The sequence below is a fragment of the Erpetoichthys calabaricus genome, chromosome 3, assembly GCF_900747795.2.
Source record: "Erpetoichthys calabaricus chromosome 3, fErpCal1.3, whole genome shotgun sequence".
In the NCBI taxonomy this organism is placed as follows: Eukaryota; Metazoa; Chordata; class Cladistia; order Polypteriformes; family Polypteridae; genus Erpetoichthys; species Erpetoichthys calabaricus.
In genome coordinates, this window is record NC_041396.2 from 32669307 (window position 1) to 32687681 (window position 18375).

At 38.6% G+C, this 18375-nt stretch overlaps 1 protein-coding gene across 10 annotated transcripts in view; it reads left to right on the forward strand.

Annotated features, from left to right (window-relative positions):
* Positions 1–18375, forward strand: part of LOC114647890 (V-set domain containing T-cell activation inhibitor 1-like) — an 88066-nt gene that overhangs the window by 23543 nt on the left and 46148 nt on the right. Inside the window, exons 5-7 of one of the 10 annotated variants that reach the window (XM_051924321.1) lie at positions 6551–6820; positions 16323–16454; positions 16851–16910. The exons of 8 other annotated variants lie outside the window; for them this stretch is intronic. In XM_051924321.1, coding sequence (XP_051780281.1) covers positions 6551–6820; positions 16323–16454; positions 16851–16910 — 462 coding nt within the window. The remainder of the gene's footprint in view (positions 1–6550; positions 6821–16322; positions 16455–16850; positions 16911–18375) is intronic. One more of the 10 variants, XM_051924324.1, reaches the window with a different exon arrangement.

The window sequence follows — 18375 nt, forward strand, 5'->3', positions numbered from 1 at the left end:
CATGTTATTCATGTCACATGATGGATGGATGGATGGATAATCCACATGTCAGTTATCCAGTCATATGTTAAAAACATGCAAAAAGTATACTATGTTGCTAAAATCCAATCATCCATCCATTTTCTCCCACTTATGTGGGTTCAGATTTCAGAAGCAGTAGTCTAAGCAGAGATTCCCAGGCGTCCCGTTTCCCCTCCACCTCTTCCAACTCCACTGAGGGATACTGAGGCATTCCCAGGCCAGTCGAGAGATATAATCTCTACAGTGTATCCTAGGTCTTCCCTGACGTCTCCCCCTGGTTGAATGTGCCCAAAACACATCCACAGTAAGGTGTTAAGGAAGGCTTCCACCTAAGTTGGCTCCTTTCAATGCAGAGGAGCAGAGAAGTTCATCCTGAATGTATGTGCTCCTCACCCTATCTCCAAGGTTGAGCATTGGTACCTCGCATAGGAAACTCATTTCTGCTGCTTCTATCCATGATCAAGTTCTTTCAGTCATTACCAACAGCTTGTGCCCATTGGTGATGGTAGGACTGGAACAGCTCAAACAGTAAATTGAAATCTTTCCTTTTCAGCTCAGCCGTCTCTTTATCACAAATGACCAGTGCAGTGTCTGCATGACTGTGAACACTGTTCTGATCCACTTGTTAATCTCCTGCTACCTTCTTACCTTACTCGTAAACAAGATCCCAAGATACTAAAACTTCTTTGCTTAAGGCAGAATCGCATGCACAACTGGGAGAGGGCAATCCACCTAGAAAAGCTAGAGAACCATGACCTCGGACTTGGAGGTTCTGATCCTCATCCTGACTGCTTCACGCTGAAAACTGCCTACTGGACCACATCATCTGCAAAAAGAAGACATGTAATTTTTAGGTCACAGAACTGAACATCCTTGACTCCATGGCTAGAAATTCTATTCTTAAAAATTATGAATAGAATTGGGCACAAAGTGCAACCCTGTCGGAGTCCCAAACCCTCTGGGAATTAGTCTGCCTTACTGCAATGTGAACTAAGCTTTTGCTCCAGTTGTACCGGGACCAAATAGCCTTCAACAACAGTTCCCCATACTTCCAAAGCACCACCCTTAGGACACTCTGAACGATGCAGTCGTATGCCTTTTCTAAGTCCACAAAACACATGTAGACTGGTGGGGCATACATCTTTGAACCTTTTAGAATTCTTATGAGGGTACAGAACTAGTCCAATGTTCTGTGAAGACAAAATCCATACTATTCCTCCTGAATCTGAGGCTTGACCAACAGCCGTATCCTCCTTTCTGGACCCCTGGCATAGGCCTTCCTAGGGAGGCTAAGACTTGTAATCCTTATAAAGTTGGAACACACCCTCTGGTCCCATTTCTTAAAGATGGGGACCCCACCACCCCAATTTGCATATCCTGAGACATTGTCCTTTATCTCCATTAAATGTTTAAGAGGCATGTTACCCAATATAGTTTAACAACACCCAGAGTCTTTAAAAAGTCAGGGTGAGTATCATACACCTTCACAGAACTGCCACTGAGGAATTTTTTTACTTACTCAGTGACCTCAGCTCCAATGATGAGTGAGTCCTCCTTTGAGTCCCCTGACTCTGCTTTCTCAAAAGAAGGTAAGATTTAAGAGATCCTCAAAGTGCTTCTTCTACTGTGTGACTCACCCCAGGTGAGGTCAGCAGCTACAAACCACAAGGGAGAAGCACTGTTTTTTCCTCCTTAGTTGCCCGACAATTTGCAATCTCTTCTAGGCTAACCGAGTCATTCTTCATGGCCTCACCGAACTCCCACACCCACGTTTTTGCTTCTGCAACTGCCATTGACCACATTTAGTTTGGCCTGTTATCTGCCTCTGGAGTTTCAACAAGCTAAACTAGCTTGAAAGGCCTCCTTCCTAAGTCTAACGGTGCTCCCTTTACCTGCTAGCATCCACCACTGGGTTTGGATATTACTGCCATGACAGGCACCAATGACCTTAGAGCCATAGGTCTGGATAGCTCCCTCAGCAATGGCAAATTAAAAGTTAGTCATTTGCTAAAATATTTTCACATAGTTAGTTGTGGAATTATCAGTCACACACACACTGTAAACAGGAAGCTGAAAGCCACTTGGGAAGGATTTCTTAAGTTGAAGACCTGCCTCTCCCCTTCATCCGTTGTTCAGGAGCTCTGTCTTCAAGTTCAAAAAGTAATTCTCATTAAGCGCTGATAATTCCAGAAATAACTGTTTAACAATATTTTAGCAAATAAACATGCTTTTTGCATGTTTTGTGCTTATAACTGGATAACTGATGTGTGGATTTTTTTTTAGATTCTTTTCTCTATGAACTTTTCTCACATTGTTTGCCTTTGTATGCCATTGGTCACTTTGGCTTTTATTATGTTATAAAGTTCTTTCTCTCCATTTCTCTCCATTTCTTGGCCACCACTACAGAGTACATGGGGTAAGTAATGTACAGTGTAAATAAAGATATAATTTTCTGAGACTTTATTTCAATTAAGATTACGTACTCTGTATAAAGTAAAATGCACAATGCCAACTAAATATGACAATAAGCAGATGTTTTATTAATTAAAACTGAATTTAAAATTTTAAGAGTCTGTGAAATAATAAGTGAATGTACAAATGTGTACTGCTCATTTCAGCAGTAACATAAAATGGTTGAATAAACATAAATAGCATTCAAAAAATACACTTAAGTTTATGAGAATAATTACTAGGATAATAGAATAAGCAACTTTGCTTATTGCCATAACACTTAATTCATTATTGACCCTTTAAATGACCCTTTAAGGTCTTTGGAATATGAAATACCATTTGTGACAAATGAAATAAAATGGCTATTGTGAAATAAATAATCACATGCAAAAGTTCAGTGATATGTACAGTATACATGAAAACATTATTAAATAAAATGAATCTAATAATAATGAAAAGCCATCAAATTATTATGAAATGCAAAGTTATTATTTTATTATTATTACAGGTTTTATTTTTATAAGGGCCTTATTTTTAAAGATCATTTTATTACATAATGTGAGTTTTTTGAATGGCTCTTTTAATGCCCACACTATTTATTTCCCAATGCCTCCTATTTTAATGATGATTTCATAACATATCAATCAACACAAAGACCACCCAACTTAGCCTGTTGCTTTTGATTAATCTTTTCCCTGACTATAGGCAGTAGGCTGGCAATGGTCCTTTAGCGTTACTGGCAAACAAGCAGAGGTAGTTGAAAGCTGGAATGGTTAGTTTGAATAGAAAGAGAACATTTAACACATGACGCTATTTTCGAGACAAATTGGCAAAATATTGGAAATGCTCAGACAGAGATGTGCTTTTCAAAATGAGGACGTTAATGAAGAAGTTGTTAGTAGTTTAAGACTGAGAGAGTGTGTTGGACCTCTGAGTCATACCTGGACTTAGTGTGTTTTCCTTACTATCCATCCATCCATTTTCCAACCCGCTGAATCCGAACACAGGGTCACGGGGGTCTGCTGGAGCCAATCCCAGCCAACACAGGGCACAAGGCAGGAACCAATCCCGGGCAGGGTGCCAACCCACCGCAGGTTTTCCTTACTATTCAGAATGGATTGTTGTTAAAAGGGACTAGGTCTATCATACTTCCACACTTAGAAAAGCTATCTAAGATCCATGAGTGACATCAAAGGGTGGTAAAGTGCCGAGAACGTGCCCGCCAGTCTGTGTTTTGGCCTGGCCTCAGCCATCAACTGAACAAGCTTGTGCAGAATTGCAGGAGATGCATAAGAAAGAACAAAACACATCAAACCATTAAAACCAACCGGCTACCCAGGCAGACTTTGTCAAAGACATGGTGCAGATCTATTTTCACTAAAAGGCCAAAACTACCTACTAGTAGTTGATTATCATTGTAGGTATGTAGAGATTGCTCATCTGAGTGTCCTAAAATCTACCAATGTCACATTTTTTTTAATGTCTATTTTTTCTCATCATGGCATACCTGAATTTTAGTCACAGATAACAGATCACAGTTTTCTGGACTAGACTTTGCAAGATTTTCAGAAATATACAGATTTAACTATGTGATTAGTATCTCAAACCTACCTCAAAGTAACGGCGAAGCAGAGTAAGCAGTAAAAACCAGTAAAAATCTGCTGCAGAAAGCAAGTGATCCATATTTAGCACAGCTTGCCTATAGAGCTACACCACTTCACAATGCAGTCCTGCTCAGCTGCTTATGGAAAGACTACTCCATACTACTGTACCCAATACTCCCACAATAGTTGAACCCTTCAGTTCTTAATTCAGTCACAGTTGCTTTGTGAGAAATGGAAAAGAGGATAGCAGATATTCAGAACTTTAACAAAAGGCACAAAGTTAGAAAGTAGCTAATTGGAAGTGAAGTCTGGGTGACTGATTCTAACATACACAGAACAGTGGTTTAAGAACATTTGACCACACTTTCATATTTGGTTGATGTGCCTCATGGAACAATACTCCGCAACCACTGTTACCTGATCCTTATGCAGCCATCTGCTACAGAAAACAAAGATGTCACTCAAGAACAAATTGAGGTGCCAACACTTTTGTTTTTCACTGCATCACCATTGCCAGAAAATAATGTTATATCAAACCAGCCTTCAACACCAAGAACCAGATCTGGGAGAACTAAAGTTAAACCTAAGAAACTGGACTTATAAATAAAATAAGTAAGAATAAACTGAAATTATATAACTGAGATTAAATATTGTTTAAGGAAAAGTGTTGATTTCTAAGAAGGGGAGATGTGGGATAGTTTTTGTATTATACTGTTGAGTGTTAGAGGTGTAACATAGGCTGTGAGAGGAGGAATGCTGGGAATTGGAAGAGAGGGAGAATAGGGCAGAGCAAGAAGGTCTTGAGCTCTAAGACTGTGTTTGTTAAATAAAAGTTACCAAGTTCTCACAGCAGAGTGTCAAACTCACTTATACACATTGACATAACTTGGGAGCAGATACTGTCATCTTTAAGATGCTCTCTCAGCCTCTCAATATAGGCGTTGCTGCCTGAAAGATGTTTTATAATTGAATCAATTTCCATGAATTCATCTTTCTCACGATTTGCTTTCCATCTGACTGGTGCATGTGACAGAACATCTGCAATCCACAGACTTTTTTCTGGGACATGAACAATTGAATAAGAGTACCTCATCAGTCTCATTCTGAAGCACCAAATTCTTGGTGGAAGAGTATCCAATGCATGAGTTCCAAGAAGGCTCAGGAAATGTGTATAATCAGCTTCCATCATGTTGTGTTTCCCAAGTAAAGTCTGAATCTCTTGCATGCCAATGTTAGGCCTAGTGCTTCTTTCTCCACCTCTGCATATCATTGTTTAGTTTGTGTTAGCAAACATGATGCATATGCCACAGGCTTCCACTCCACTGCCCACCTCTACAGGAGAACCTCTCTTATTGCAAAAGATCAAGCATCTGTCTCTCAGAGGTTTGTCTTTTTCTGCTAAGTGAGTAATAAATTTTCCAAGCTGATTTACTATGTCCAGAAATTCCTTAGCTCACACACATTAGAAGGCTCTTGCATTTTAAGCATAGCATCTGTTTTGCTTGGGTCTGGTTTAATCCTATCAGCTGAGATTATATGACTTAAACCCTGCACCTCTTTTTTGTTCAAACTGCATTTTTCAGTACTAAAAGTGATACATGCTTTCTGGATTTTCTTTAATAACCCGTGCAGTCATGCACCACAGTCTTCTTGTGTTTTCCCCAAATAAGCACATCGTCCATAAGGCTATGTGACTCCCTCCAGTGACGTCTGAGACCATGTGATTTTGAAAGTGCTCATGTGCAGAAGTAATGCCAAATAGAAGGCGATTAAAATAATACCTCCTAAAAGGGGTATTGAATGCTGTGAACTTGGCTGACTCTTTAGTCAGGGGAATTTGGAAGAAATTTACCAGCACTCCCACAGGGTGACCTGTTTTCCCCATGTAATGGAAGCAATAAAACACAAGCAGGAGAAAGCATCAGTTAATGTACTTTATTATCTAACTCTTGCAAGAGGCAACCTTTCGAGGAGCACAAGCAACTTATTAGCACGTGTTACAAGGGAGAGGGGGTCTGTTGTGCTATATTTACACTTAATAATAAACATAATAATCATAATAATACATTTTATTTATATAGCACTTTTCCCGTGCTCAAGATGCTTAAGGCACATCATTGATTAGATCACAATTCCAAGGAATTCATTACATAATCAGAAAACCTTTAACATGATTGGTTATATCCACTTGCTAACGGATCCTGGTAGAACATTGATTAATAATATTCTTTGGAGAATAATTTTCTTGTAAAGAACAAAATACATATTTTTAGCAAGGGTATTTAACAGAATATCATTTAACAATTTTAATCCATCAACTTCCATACTTTTTTTTTATCATTGCAGGATTAGAGGGAGTCAAAGTCTGTCTTGGCAGCCTAGGATGGGGTGTTATACAAATTGTATATGATTTATATTAATTTTTAACGTGACTGACCACTTATTCATTTAAATATTTTTCTGCTTAATTACAGCATCTTCAACAACTTTAATTATGCAGAATGATGACAACAAATTGATTGTTTCTTCTTCATACTGGTTCCCTGCTCCAGAAATTCAGTGGCTAGATGACAAAGGTCAAGACATTACTAACCATTCATGTTACAATATTACAAGCACTGCTGATGGCTTGTATCATGTTACATCATATTTACATATCGGTAATGTTGACAAGATGGATTTTCAAATCTCTTGTATCAACCCTGTCAGTAAAAAGAACACATCAGTTGTCTACAATTACAAAGGTAATTTCCTTTAATGTTTAATAATCTATAGCGTTACTTTTTTCTTTAATTCTGTTTGCAGCTTCTTCTTTTATGCCAAGTTTAGCTTTTATACATCTCGAAGTGAGCGTGAAAACAGATGCGCACAACATTTTTGTGCATACGCACCGTTTATACATGAGTCCCCTTGTCTTTGGGGATTTGTGAGGAAAAGTCACAGAAACACGTGGAGGATATTCATATTCTTAATGATATGTAACTAAACAATACAGTAATTAATTGGCACAAACCACAGAAATCTGAAGTACACTTTTAAAAATGAAGGTTCCAAAATGGCTCTTCAGAGCAATGCCACAGGGGAACAATTTTTGGTTCCCAAAAGACCCAGCCACATGAATGTTCCAGATCCATAACCTCCTCCATACAGTAAATAACCATGAATTGATGGTAACAGATTTCTGAAATATCCAAGGCTCGTGATTTTAAATGTACTCTTTCTGCATAAAATAACACAGCTAAGCACAGGTTTTCTTAACATGTTACTGTCCTGATAGGTAGGCTACCATATATTAAAGGTTTCAGGTTTTTTTCTACATATTAGGAAGTTTTTCAAAACACAATAACTAACTTCACATAAAAAGAACTCTTCCTAGAATGCAAAGGTGCTTTGACAAGCAATTCTACAAGGAACCACACAACTCAGTAAAGAACTGTTAAATACCATTAAAGAACCAGGAGTTTTAGAAGTGTACCCAAATGGCCATGAGGTCACTGGAAAGGGGTGTGTGGTTCTCCTGAATTCTCTGCAAAGGGAAGAAGGTCCAAGTGTTCAGTGTCCTGGTGTGTCCTGCCTTGCTATATGGTTGCGAGACATGGACGCTATCCAGTGACCTGAGATGAAGCCTGGACTCCTTTGGTGCTGTGTCTCTTCAGAGAGTCCTTGGGTTCTGCTGGTTTGACTTTGTGTAGAACAAGCAGTTGCTCACTGAGTCATGAATGAGGCACATTACCTGAATTGTGTGGTAGCATCAGTTACAGCAATACGGCCATGTGGCGCGATTCCCTGAGGCTGGATAAGGCCAAGGGGATGCCCACGTAACACCTGGCTGTGGCAGATAGATGGTTATTTTCAGAGGGTGGAATTGTACTGAGTACCTGCCTAGAGGGTTGCCATCCAGGATCCCAAGCTGTTTCGTTGTGTGGTGGGTGTGGCAATGCGCTATACCAGTGCTCGCTCCCCAACCTGACCTGACCTGACCTGACTTGTAGGGAAAACCCACACGGACACAAGGAGAACATGTCCAAGGGCAACATCTGGGTGGTTGTCCAAGGATTTGCACCAAGGATAATGAACCCCTGTAGCAGCAGTGCTAACCATTGCCCTTCAATGTCACTCTAAAAGCTAAATTATTTTAAGAAATTATTTTTAAGAAATTAACCAGATTTTTTTCATAATATAAAACTCTATTCTAATAAAGGCTACATTTTAAAATGGTTAAATGCTATATAGTATGTGGAATTTTTATGTTCTTTCTGCGTCTGCATGAGTTTTCCACCTACATTCCAGGTTGGATGGCAATTCTATATTGATGCCAGTGTGAGCTTGAGTGTGGGTATGTATGTGAGTGGGCTCTGCAATGAACTAGCACCCTGTCCAAAGCTACTTCTTGCATTGCCCCTAATGCGGCTGGGATTGGGTCGGGTCAATAATAATTCTGAACTGGATTAAGTGGGTTTCAGAATAACTATACATTTGAATAAATCCTCTGTATTTTCAGCAGTGCAATATGTTTACAACGGTATTTGAATTGATTGATTTAATATGCAGCACAATTTAATAAAATATAGTTGCATATCTGTACATTTTTAACAATACTGTGATAAAAAAAGGTTAGAAAAATACAGTATTCTGTTTAATATATTATCATCCATCCATCCATCCATCCATTATCCAACCCGCTATATCCTAACTACAGGGTCACGGGGGTCTGCTGGAGCCAAGCCCAGCCAACACAGGGCACAAGGCAGGAAACAAACCCCGGGAAGGGCGCCAGCCCACCGCAGGGCACACACACACACCCACACACCAAGCACACACCAGGGACAGTTTAGGATCGCCAATGCACCTAAACTGCATGTCTTTGGACTGTGGGAGGAAACCGAAGTACCTGGAGGAAACCCACACAGACACGGGGAGAACATGTAAACTCCACGCAGGGAGGACCCGGAAAGCGAACCCGGGTCTCCTAACGGTGAGGCAGCAGCGCTACCACTGCGCCACCATGCTGTCCAATATATTATCATTATCAATGTATTAGCTAAAAGTCTTTAAAACATATGTAGGATCTTTCCAGATTTTATTTAAAAAATAACTACACTTTCATTCTATAGTATCATAATGCATTACAGGCTAAGAGTAGTTTTATGCTGTAAGTTATTTAACAGTATTTACAATTTGTTAGGTTTTCTTGTGTTGTCTGATGTTTGTACTCTCTACTCATCTGTTAACTACTAGGCACAGATGAGCTACACTGAAAGACAAGAAAATACTAAATGTTTAATTCTGAGGCACAATTGCAACAATAGAAGAAACTCTGAATCACTAAGTGTCTATTCACTCAAAATATTCTAAATGAAAAGCAAAATTTTGTTTGTTCACACTTTCATTATGACGAGTATCTGTTGTACTTTCAAGATGGAGTTTTAAAAAACTGCACCACAATAAAATACTGAACTTGAACTCAAAATATTACAGACATTATAAAAGAAAATCTCTTTTTTATTACAGTTAAATCACAAGTGTTTATACTAACATCTACAATACTGTTTCTGAAACACTTCACTATGAGAATATATAGAACGTATCCATTTATAAATACTTTTCACAGCAACATGACCCTCTGTGTTGTAAAATAACAATGGCTGTAAGAAAATGAGCTTCAGTAGAACTTAACACAGACCAATGGGGCTGTAGAATATGCAGATATTTTATGAATCTCTCCATTTATTTATCCTGCTTTATCTAGTTTAAGGTCAATAGAGTCTGTTCAAGATGCATCAGATGACGGATAAGAAACAACCCTGGGATGGGACATCAGTCCATTGTAGGGCACAGACACATTAAATATATTAGAACAATTTTGACAAGAACAGGCCACTCAATCCAACAAAGATTGCCACTCCTATCCACTTAATTCTTCTAAAATAACATTGAGTGGAGTTTTGAAGGTCCCTAAAGTCCTACTGTCCTTCACGCTACTTGTGTCTATTGCTCTCTGCAAGAAAAACACTTCAGATTAGATTAGATTAGATTAGAAAAAAATACAATTTTATTAATCCCAATGGGAAATTGAAATGCATACAGCAGCAGAAACATATAAAACAAGGATACAGACTTACAGGATATATAATACAGCAGATCAATCAATTCATAAACAAACAAACAAAGAAACACATCAAAGGCCTGAGTCTCCTTCGCAAGTCCAGTCTGCTCTGGCCCTTCTTGTCCAGCACCACTGTGTTGTCAGACCAGTCCAGTTTGTTGTTTATGTGAATCCCCAGATACCTATAGCTCTGCACCACTTCCATGTCCTCCTCCCAGTGATGACTGGTCTCAGAGGCTTTGTGGCATGTTGGAAGTCCATCACCAGCTCTTTTGTTTTGATCATGTTGAATTGCAGATTGTTGTCCCTGCACCACAAGACAAGTCCTTCATGACTTTCCTATACTTTGACTCATCTCCATTATTAATGCAACCTATAATGGACGAGTCATTTGAAAATTTCTGTAGATGGCAAGCACTGATGTTCTGCTGGAAGTCTGTTGTTTAGAGGGTGAAATGGGAGGGGGACAAGAGGTGCTCCAGTATTACACACCACCATTTCTGAAACACAGTCCCTCAGTCTCAGACTGCTGTCCATTGGTCAGGTAGTCCATGATCCAGGAGTAAGTGGGAACATCAAGATTCAAAGCCTTTGGCTTTTTCCATAGTTGATGAAGCGGAATGGTGTTAAAAGCACTGGAAAAGTCAAAGAACATTATCCTGACTGCGGTACAGGCTTTATCCAAGTTGGAGTAGTCTCTATGGAGCATGTAGATGAGAACAATTTCCACACCCATATGTGCCTGGTAAGCAAACTGCAGAGGATCCAGATTTTCTGAAATCAGGGACCATAGCTGTTTTAAGACCAGACTGTCAAATGTCTTCATGATGTATGAAGTAAGAGCAACTAGTCTGAAGTCTTTGAGATCACTGGAATGCCCTTTCTTTAACATTAGGACCACACAGCATGTTTCTTCACATCTGGGGAACCTTCTACAAATTCAGGAAAAGGGAGAACAAGTGCTGAAGAACCCTGCAGAGCTGACTGACATGTGTTTTCATCACCCTTCGGTTGATTCCATCCATCCCTGAAGCCTTTTTTATGCAGAGTCTTACCAGCTCTCTTTTTACAGTATCAACAGATACACACACAGTCCAGGAATTGGAAAAGAGATGAAGACCACAGGTGTGATGTCATTGGACGGGAAGATCATGCAGGGTGCAGTTGGCAGTTGGGATTCTGGGACCTCCTCAGCTCGCTCACAGAGGCAAGCAGTGTTGAGGGGATTGTACTGTCAAGAATGTGCCAAACCTGTTGAAGAATTGGTTAAGTTCATTAATTCTGATCTTGTTCCCTTCCTCTGTATGTTTAACAGCCTGTTTGTAGCCAGTAATAGTATTCATCCTTTTCTACAAATTCTTTCATGTTGTTTTGTTGTAACTTGTGCTCAAGTTTGTCTCTGTACTAGACTTTCCCCTTAGGGAGCTGTTTCCTATTGTGTGTGTGAAATGTAACCTTAACAAGTTTCCAACTGTGCTCCTGTGTTATTGCTGAGCTCATTAGTTCAATGGAGATCACATGCCACGGGGTTTCAATGAATTGTAGTTTAAATGCTCCTGTAGCTGGAAGGTCCAACATGTGGTGTGTCAGTATGGTGGTCTAGCCTACACAATGAGGACAAAAGAACACTCCAAGGACATCCATGAAAACAGGATTGAAAAGAACAAGTCGAGGAATGGAACCAAGAATATGTCGAAGTAACTGAATATCTTTAGAGTCCAGTTAAAACAGTCATTATGAAATAGAAAGAGTTTAGTACAGCAGATATGCAGACAGCAGGCCATCCAAAATAATGGAGTGATTGTGCAAGAAGAAGACAAGTGAGTAAGGCTGCCAAGAGGCCTATGAGAACTCTTAAGGAGTTACAAGCTACAGATGGTCCAGATTGGAGAGTCTGTTTAGACAATAACTATGCAGGAGCTCTTCACCAGTCGCAGGTTAGTGGGAGAGTGGAAAAGACAAAAAGACATACATGACATCTCAGCTTGAGATTTCCAGGAGGTACATGGGAGACTCTGACATCAGCTGAAAGAAGATTCTGTGGTCTGATGAGACCAAAATATATCTTTTTGGCCATCAGAGTAAGTGACACGTTTGAACACTGCATAAAAACTAAAACACATCATACCTGTTGTGAAGTATGGAGGTGCCAGCATCAGGCTGTGGAGATGTAGGTGCTAGAAGGCTTGTGAGGATGAAATGAATGCAAAAAAATGCAGGGAAATTCTGGAGGAAAACCTAATGCAGTGAAAGAAACTTGTCTTACTAGAAGATTTATTTTTCAGGAAGACAACAACCCTAAGCTTAAAGCCAAAGGTTCACAGGAATTTCAAAACATCAATGTTCTTGTCCAGGGGGCTATTCCACGAAGTGTGCTTCACAAAGAAGACTCTCTTAAACTGCGATACAGAGTTTACCTGAGCCAGTTTCACTTTCATTAAAGAGGATTAGGGCAAGTCTCGTTTACTGACTAAGGCAACTAAGTGTCATGTCTTAGGCTGATCCATAGCAGGCTAAAAGTGAAGCTTACCGTAATGTTGTGGATGGAGAGTTCATGAAGTTCCCATTCGATGAGAAACAAAACTTTGAAGGAAGGTTAATCTTTTTTCTTCATTTCTTTTTATAATAGTGCTCATCTAATGCTATGGAATTCTAGTTTAAAATAAAATTACATGTCAATAAAGTGATTAAACATTATAACCTAAAATATCCATTGAAAATGAGTCATATTTAAACTATGTCTTTCATTACCACCTTGTTTCTCAGTGAGAGGATTTTTTTGGTGTTGCTGCATTCTTACACAATTATTTAAATTAATATGATGTTTGTTGCAAAGTGGAAAAACATTGAAAGCTCTAGTAGTTATTGAAAAAAAAATCACAAGAATTAATAGTAAATCACATTTAAATTATTCTACCAATCGGCACCTATCACCTTTTTGTTAGCAAGAGACAAAAGGAATAAAAAAGGCAAAAAAGATGTCTATAATGTTAAAATAATCAGTTATAAAAAGTATCAATTCTAAGTCAGTAAACCTCTGACACTAATGTAGTGCTGTGATGTCTAATATATAAATAATAGTGCACTTACAGACCTTCAAAGATCAACACCATATTTGAGCTTGAGTACAAAAAAAGGATTAGAAAGAAACCTCCTCATCTTTTTTGAAACCAGTCATGAGAGTACTGTACATTGTAAAAAAAATAAAGAGTAACATATGTTAATAGATTCAATTGCATATCTCAATAATTAAATGCTTTTGACTTCTTTATTATTTCACAATAGTCCAAGTTATATTTTTCCCATTAGTAAAATATAAAAATTACAAAATGTTCTGTAACTGAGGCTATGCCAGTAAAACAGAAGTACTCTTTATGAAGTCTGGCTGGGTACTCTTGATGATGATTTTCATCCTGATGTTTGAGGTTACTTTCAATGCATGAAATGTCAATTTGTTGGGTTGATGCATGGCATGTCTTTTCCTTGAAAGGCCTATGGATAAAGCTATGGCTCTAATTGTCTGTAACAAATAGATGAAGGACAGCACAGACCCCTTGGCATTTCATGGACTACAGAATTGCAAAAAACAACTAAATTATTTGAAGACAGACATTATGAAGTCATCTCGCCAGAGCAAATACCTAACTACTGTGTGGCCATTTGCATTAATTTGACTCTTTTTGGCAAGTTTATGTAAAATGTATTTAGCCAAAGTTGTATTAGTGCCACTAGATGATGTTATTTAAACTTCCCAAATGTCACAGGCTCAATAGACTACACTTGTGTGTCAGTAATAGCACCACCAAGCTAATTAGAAACCAAATATGTAAAATACAAATCATTCATTCAAGTCATTTCACATGACATTGGCATGAATGTCCAGTCGTCCAATCTGGTATTCTGGTGAGGGCAAACTAAACAGCAGCAGTGACATCGGTACATCGCTACTAGGGAATCCATCCCCGGACGGGTTTATCCATTACCGGAAATTCTGGAATCCCACATGTCATTCCCGGGAATCCCGGGCTCCCAGGGATGACACAGTGCACAGGCATCTCACATGTGAATGCTTTTAGAATGACCGACACTTATTTTTGATAAAACTACTGCAATATGTTGACACCAATAAAAGACTAACCTTAACCACAAGCAGTTCATGCTGTTATATAAGTACATGTATCTAGTTAGTTGTGGTAATAAGAGCGTACAAAGCACAACATGTCAAGCGTGTGGTCGTCCAGGCGAGAGCACACCTTCGTGCAGAGTACGCCAGCCGCTGAGAAAGCATGCTCTGCCTCCACTGAAGAAGGCTTCACAGTCATCAGATACTGATACACTTGTTCTAAACTATGCCCACGCTTACCATTGCTCTGAAACACCGCCATTTCAGCTTTTACTGATGCATCCAGTTTCTTGTCATCATTCTGTGATGGCAAGTTTCTTGGCACAGATAATGCGGATGCAACAGACTTAAAGGTTCAAAGCTGTCAACAGCACAGACGTCAATGAACTCTGCCCTGTATCGGCATTCGTGAGCTGCAGAGTGCAGACACCTCCCAGTCCACTATGCTCAGTCTTTGTGGGAGCCGGGAGACGGACTGCTGCTGGTCTGTTGTTGAATGAATTAATGAGCAACACACTACACCGTGGGCCAAAAAAAACGTGCCAATTAATTATTTTCAACTATAACTCTTGATAGATTTTTACACTTTTACACGCTATGTATGCAAGCTTGGCCATTCCCATTTTCCCGGGAATTACAGCAGTTTCATTCCCGGGAATGAGGGAATGGAAAATGTCTGGGAATGGATTCCTTAATTGCTACAGTGGCAGAAGGTGCAACTTTCTATGATTGCTAAATGTGCAATATGTGTTTGCATATAAATATATATTTTAGGAATTCTTAAATATGTTCTTATACAGTATATAAATTTTTTTTGCTGCACTTTATATTGATACTGAATGCTTGTTTTAAATGTTTCAAGTATGACATTCACAAACTAATATGTTTACGTTTTTTGAATACAAATAATGGCATTAATGTTTAGTTATGTAATAAACAAATTCAGAACCGATTGCTCTGTTAACAGTTGCCTTGCGGCCTCTCTGTCTTTCTTAATAGAAGACACACTTCCTTTTCATATTATTATTGATCCACTATTATTTCTTGATCAACTGTTCTTCTATTTTATGACAATTAAAAAATGAAAATACTGATCAAATGAAAGAAAACTAAACTGCCACAGCATAGGAAAAAAAAATTTAAAACGTTGTGGGAGAAGAAAGAAATGCACTTTATTTTGAAAAAGTGTTCATTAGAATTATATTTTAATTACAGATGTTGATTGTTGTCAGAATGAAAGTAAATGTGAAACAAAGATACTGCAGGCTTGAAGTATGGTAGAAATGTGGTCTTTAGGAGACTGAGGTTGAGAATTTCAATCTTAGTGCTAATGTTCAAGGGAGACTACAAATATTTGTTGATTGATCCATTTTCAAATCTTTTCCATTTTAGTTTTACTTGTTGATTAGCTAGAGCGCAAGAACATTAGGCAGCAGGCACCAAAAACCTTAGGCTAATAGCTCTCCTTGTCAGGTTACACCCAAACACCCACGTACTCTAATGCTGGGCCGCTTTAGAACTGCCATACCCACTTTTAGCAACGAGAGTAAATATGGAAGAACAAGAGGAGAGCATGTTAGTAAGAATCGAGTCAAAGGTCTCGGAAATACATGAAGGCACTGAACACCACACACCATTAAAACTTTAGATTGTCTTTTTCAAAAGTGTGTCTCTCTCATGCATGAGTTTGGAAAAAATGTTTTTTTTTTGTTCAGAAATTTTAATTATTATTACAGTATACTTATTATTTTAATATTAATCAAAGTGAAGCAATATTTAGAAATTACAGCAGATACTTATCAATTGTTTGTGGCACATGGAATAAGTGCTGCTGAAGACAGAACACATTTACAGCATTTTTTGCAAAATGCTTTTCATTTTCTAAATTCATTGCCAGATTTTGGCTGAATAAACTTTATTCAGAATTGAGCTTCTTTCAGATGTTTGAATTTTCAGATGTAAATGACATACCATACAGTTTATAAACTAAAACTTTCTTTTTTTTTTTTTACTCCAGCGACACATCCTGGTTCTAAGTTATCCAAACAGACAGCAATATTACTGATTGCTTTAGGTGTACCTGTACTGATCTGTTTAGTGATCATTGGTATATATATAAGGAAGCGCTACTGTGCAGGATCAAAGAAAGGTAAGCAAAGCATGCATCCTGTAAACTATCTATCTATCTATCTATCTATCTATCTATCTATCTATCTATCTATCTATCTATCTATCTATCTATCTATCTATCTATCTATCTATCTATCTATCTATCTATCTATCTATCTATCTATCTATCTATCTATCTATCTATCTGTCCTTTTGTAGAAACACACCATGGTTCAGTGCATCCAGGATAAGAAGAAAGAAACAAGTGTTTTGGATAAAATCTAAGTGGCAAAAATGATTAACATCTTCAGCTTTTATTTAACTTCTTTGAAATATAAATGACTGTTTTTTGAAGTAACACTAAAAAATCCGATGGCAACTCTTAGCTCATGTGTTCCTTTTCCAGTAATTGTTTAAATGTTTTTTTTTTTTGCAGATGACCAAAACACAGAAACTACTCCTTTGATTAAAAAAAATGTAGCAAACTCAATGGAAGGTGGGTTTTCCACTCCTTTTATATTATTACTTTTTCTGACTTTGCCCTAATTGAAAAACACATGAATTATATAAAAATATTTACATATTCTGCTTATGTTGCAAAAAATTTTTTTTGATATTTGGGGTGACAGAGCTGCTATCACTGCTGCCTTACAGTTCTGAAGTCTAAGGTTCAAATTCTGGCACAAACCCTGTCTTTGTGGATCTCGTCTCTTCTCTCCATGTCTGTATGACTTTGTTCAGGGCACTCTAGTTTTTTTTTTCCATATCCCACAGAAATGAATGTTAGTTTATTTTAACTGACAACTCTGATTTGGAAATGGGAGAAGTTTAGTGCCCCCCTCCAGGGTTGGTTTCTGTGTTGAGGCTGCCAGGATAACCTCTGGCCCCTTTGTCATGTACTGAACATATGTGTTATGATTATTTATAAGCACATTCTATGTTTACATATTATTATTTTAAGAGGAATATTCTCTTCTACTACATCACAGCCGACTGCCCATGTTTAGCTATCATTTGTGTTACTGATGAGTTTTAAACCCTCTTCAAGTATGCAATTCTGAAAATATTTTCCCTTTTTCATATAAATAATTTTTAAAAAGAAATTGTTACCAGTAGGTTCAGAAGAAAACCAGTGATCGACTTCTCTTCTAGCTGGACCCTTGTCCTAAGTCCTCTCTTGATTCGAGACTTACCTGAACTGAGTGCTGAGACCATCTTAAGGTCTGACCTTGGAGTACTTCTGGTGTCAAATTGATTTTTCCAACAAGGACTTCTGGGTCACCCAAATGCATCAGAAAATAGTGAAAAGGAACTTCAAGAAACTCCTTCAAACAAATCTCAGCAGGCTCCATAAAACTCAAAAATCTATCAGCATCAGCGGGCTGTTGCCATTTATTTATGTGGATAAACAGTGATTGTTCTAGTCATGTTCTGCAATCCTTATAGAGAAGTGCATACTAACCAGGGAGGGCTCTGTGGTGTAGTTCAGAACACATCCTGGACACGTAACCACAACAGTGCAATGTCCTCCAGCATCTTCCTTCCGTTTACAGTAGCTGAGGGTTGCAATTCCAAAGAAACAATCACACCACTTTGCATTGAAATACTGAAAAAAAGAATAATAGTAATAATTCTTGGGCAGCATGGTGGCGCAGTGGGTAGTGCTGCCGCCTCATAGTTAGGAGACCCGGGTTCGCTTCCCGCGTCCTCCCAGCATGGAGTTTGCATGTTCTCCCCATGTCTGTATGGGTTTGCTCCGGTTTCCTCCCACAGTCCAAAGACATTCAGGTTAGGTGCATTGGCGATCCTAAATTGTCCCTTTTGTGTGTGTGTGTGCACCCTGCAGTGGGCTGGTGCCCTGCCCGTGGTTTGTTTCCTGCCTTGCACCCTGTGTTGGCTGAGATTGGCTTCAGCAGACCCCCGTGACCCTATAGTAAGGATATAGCGGGTTGGATAATGGA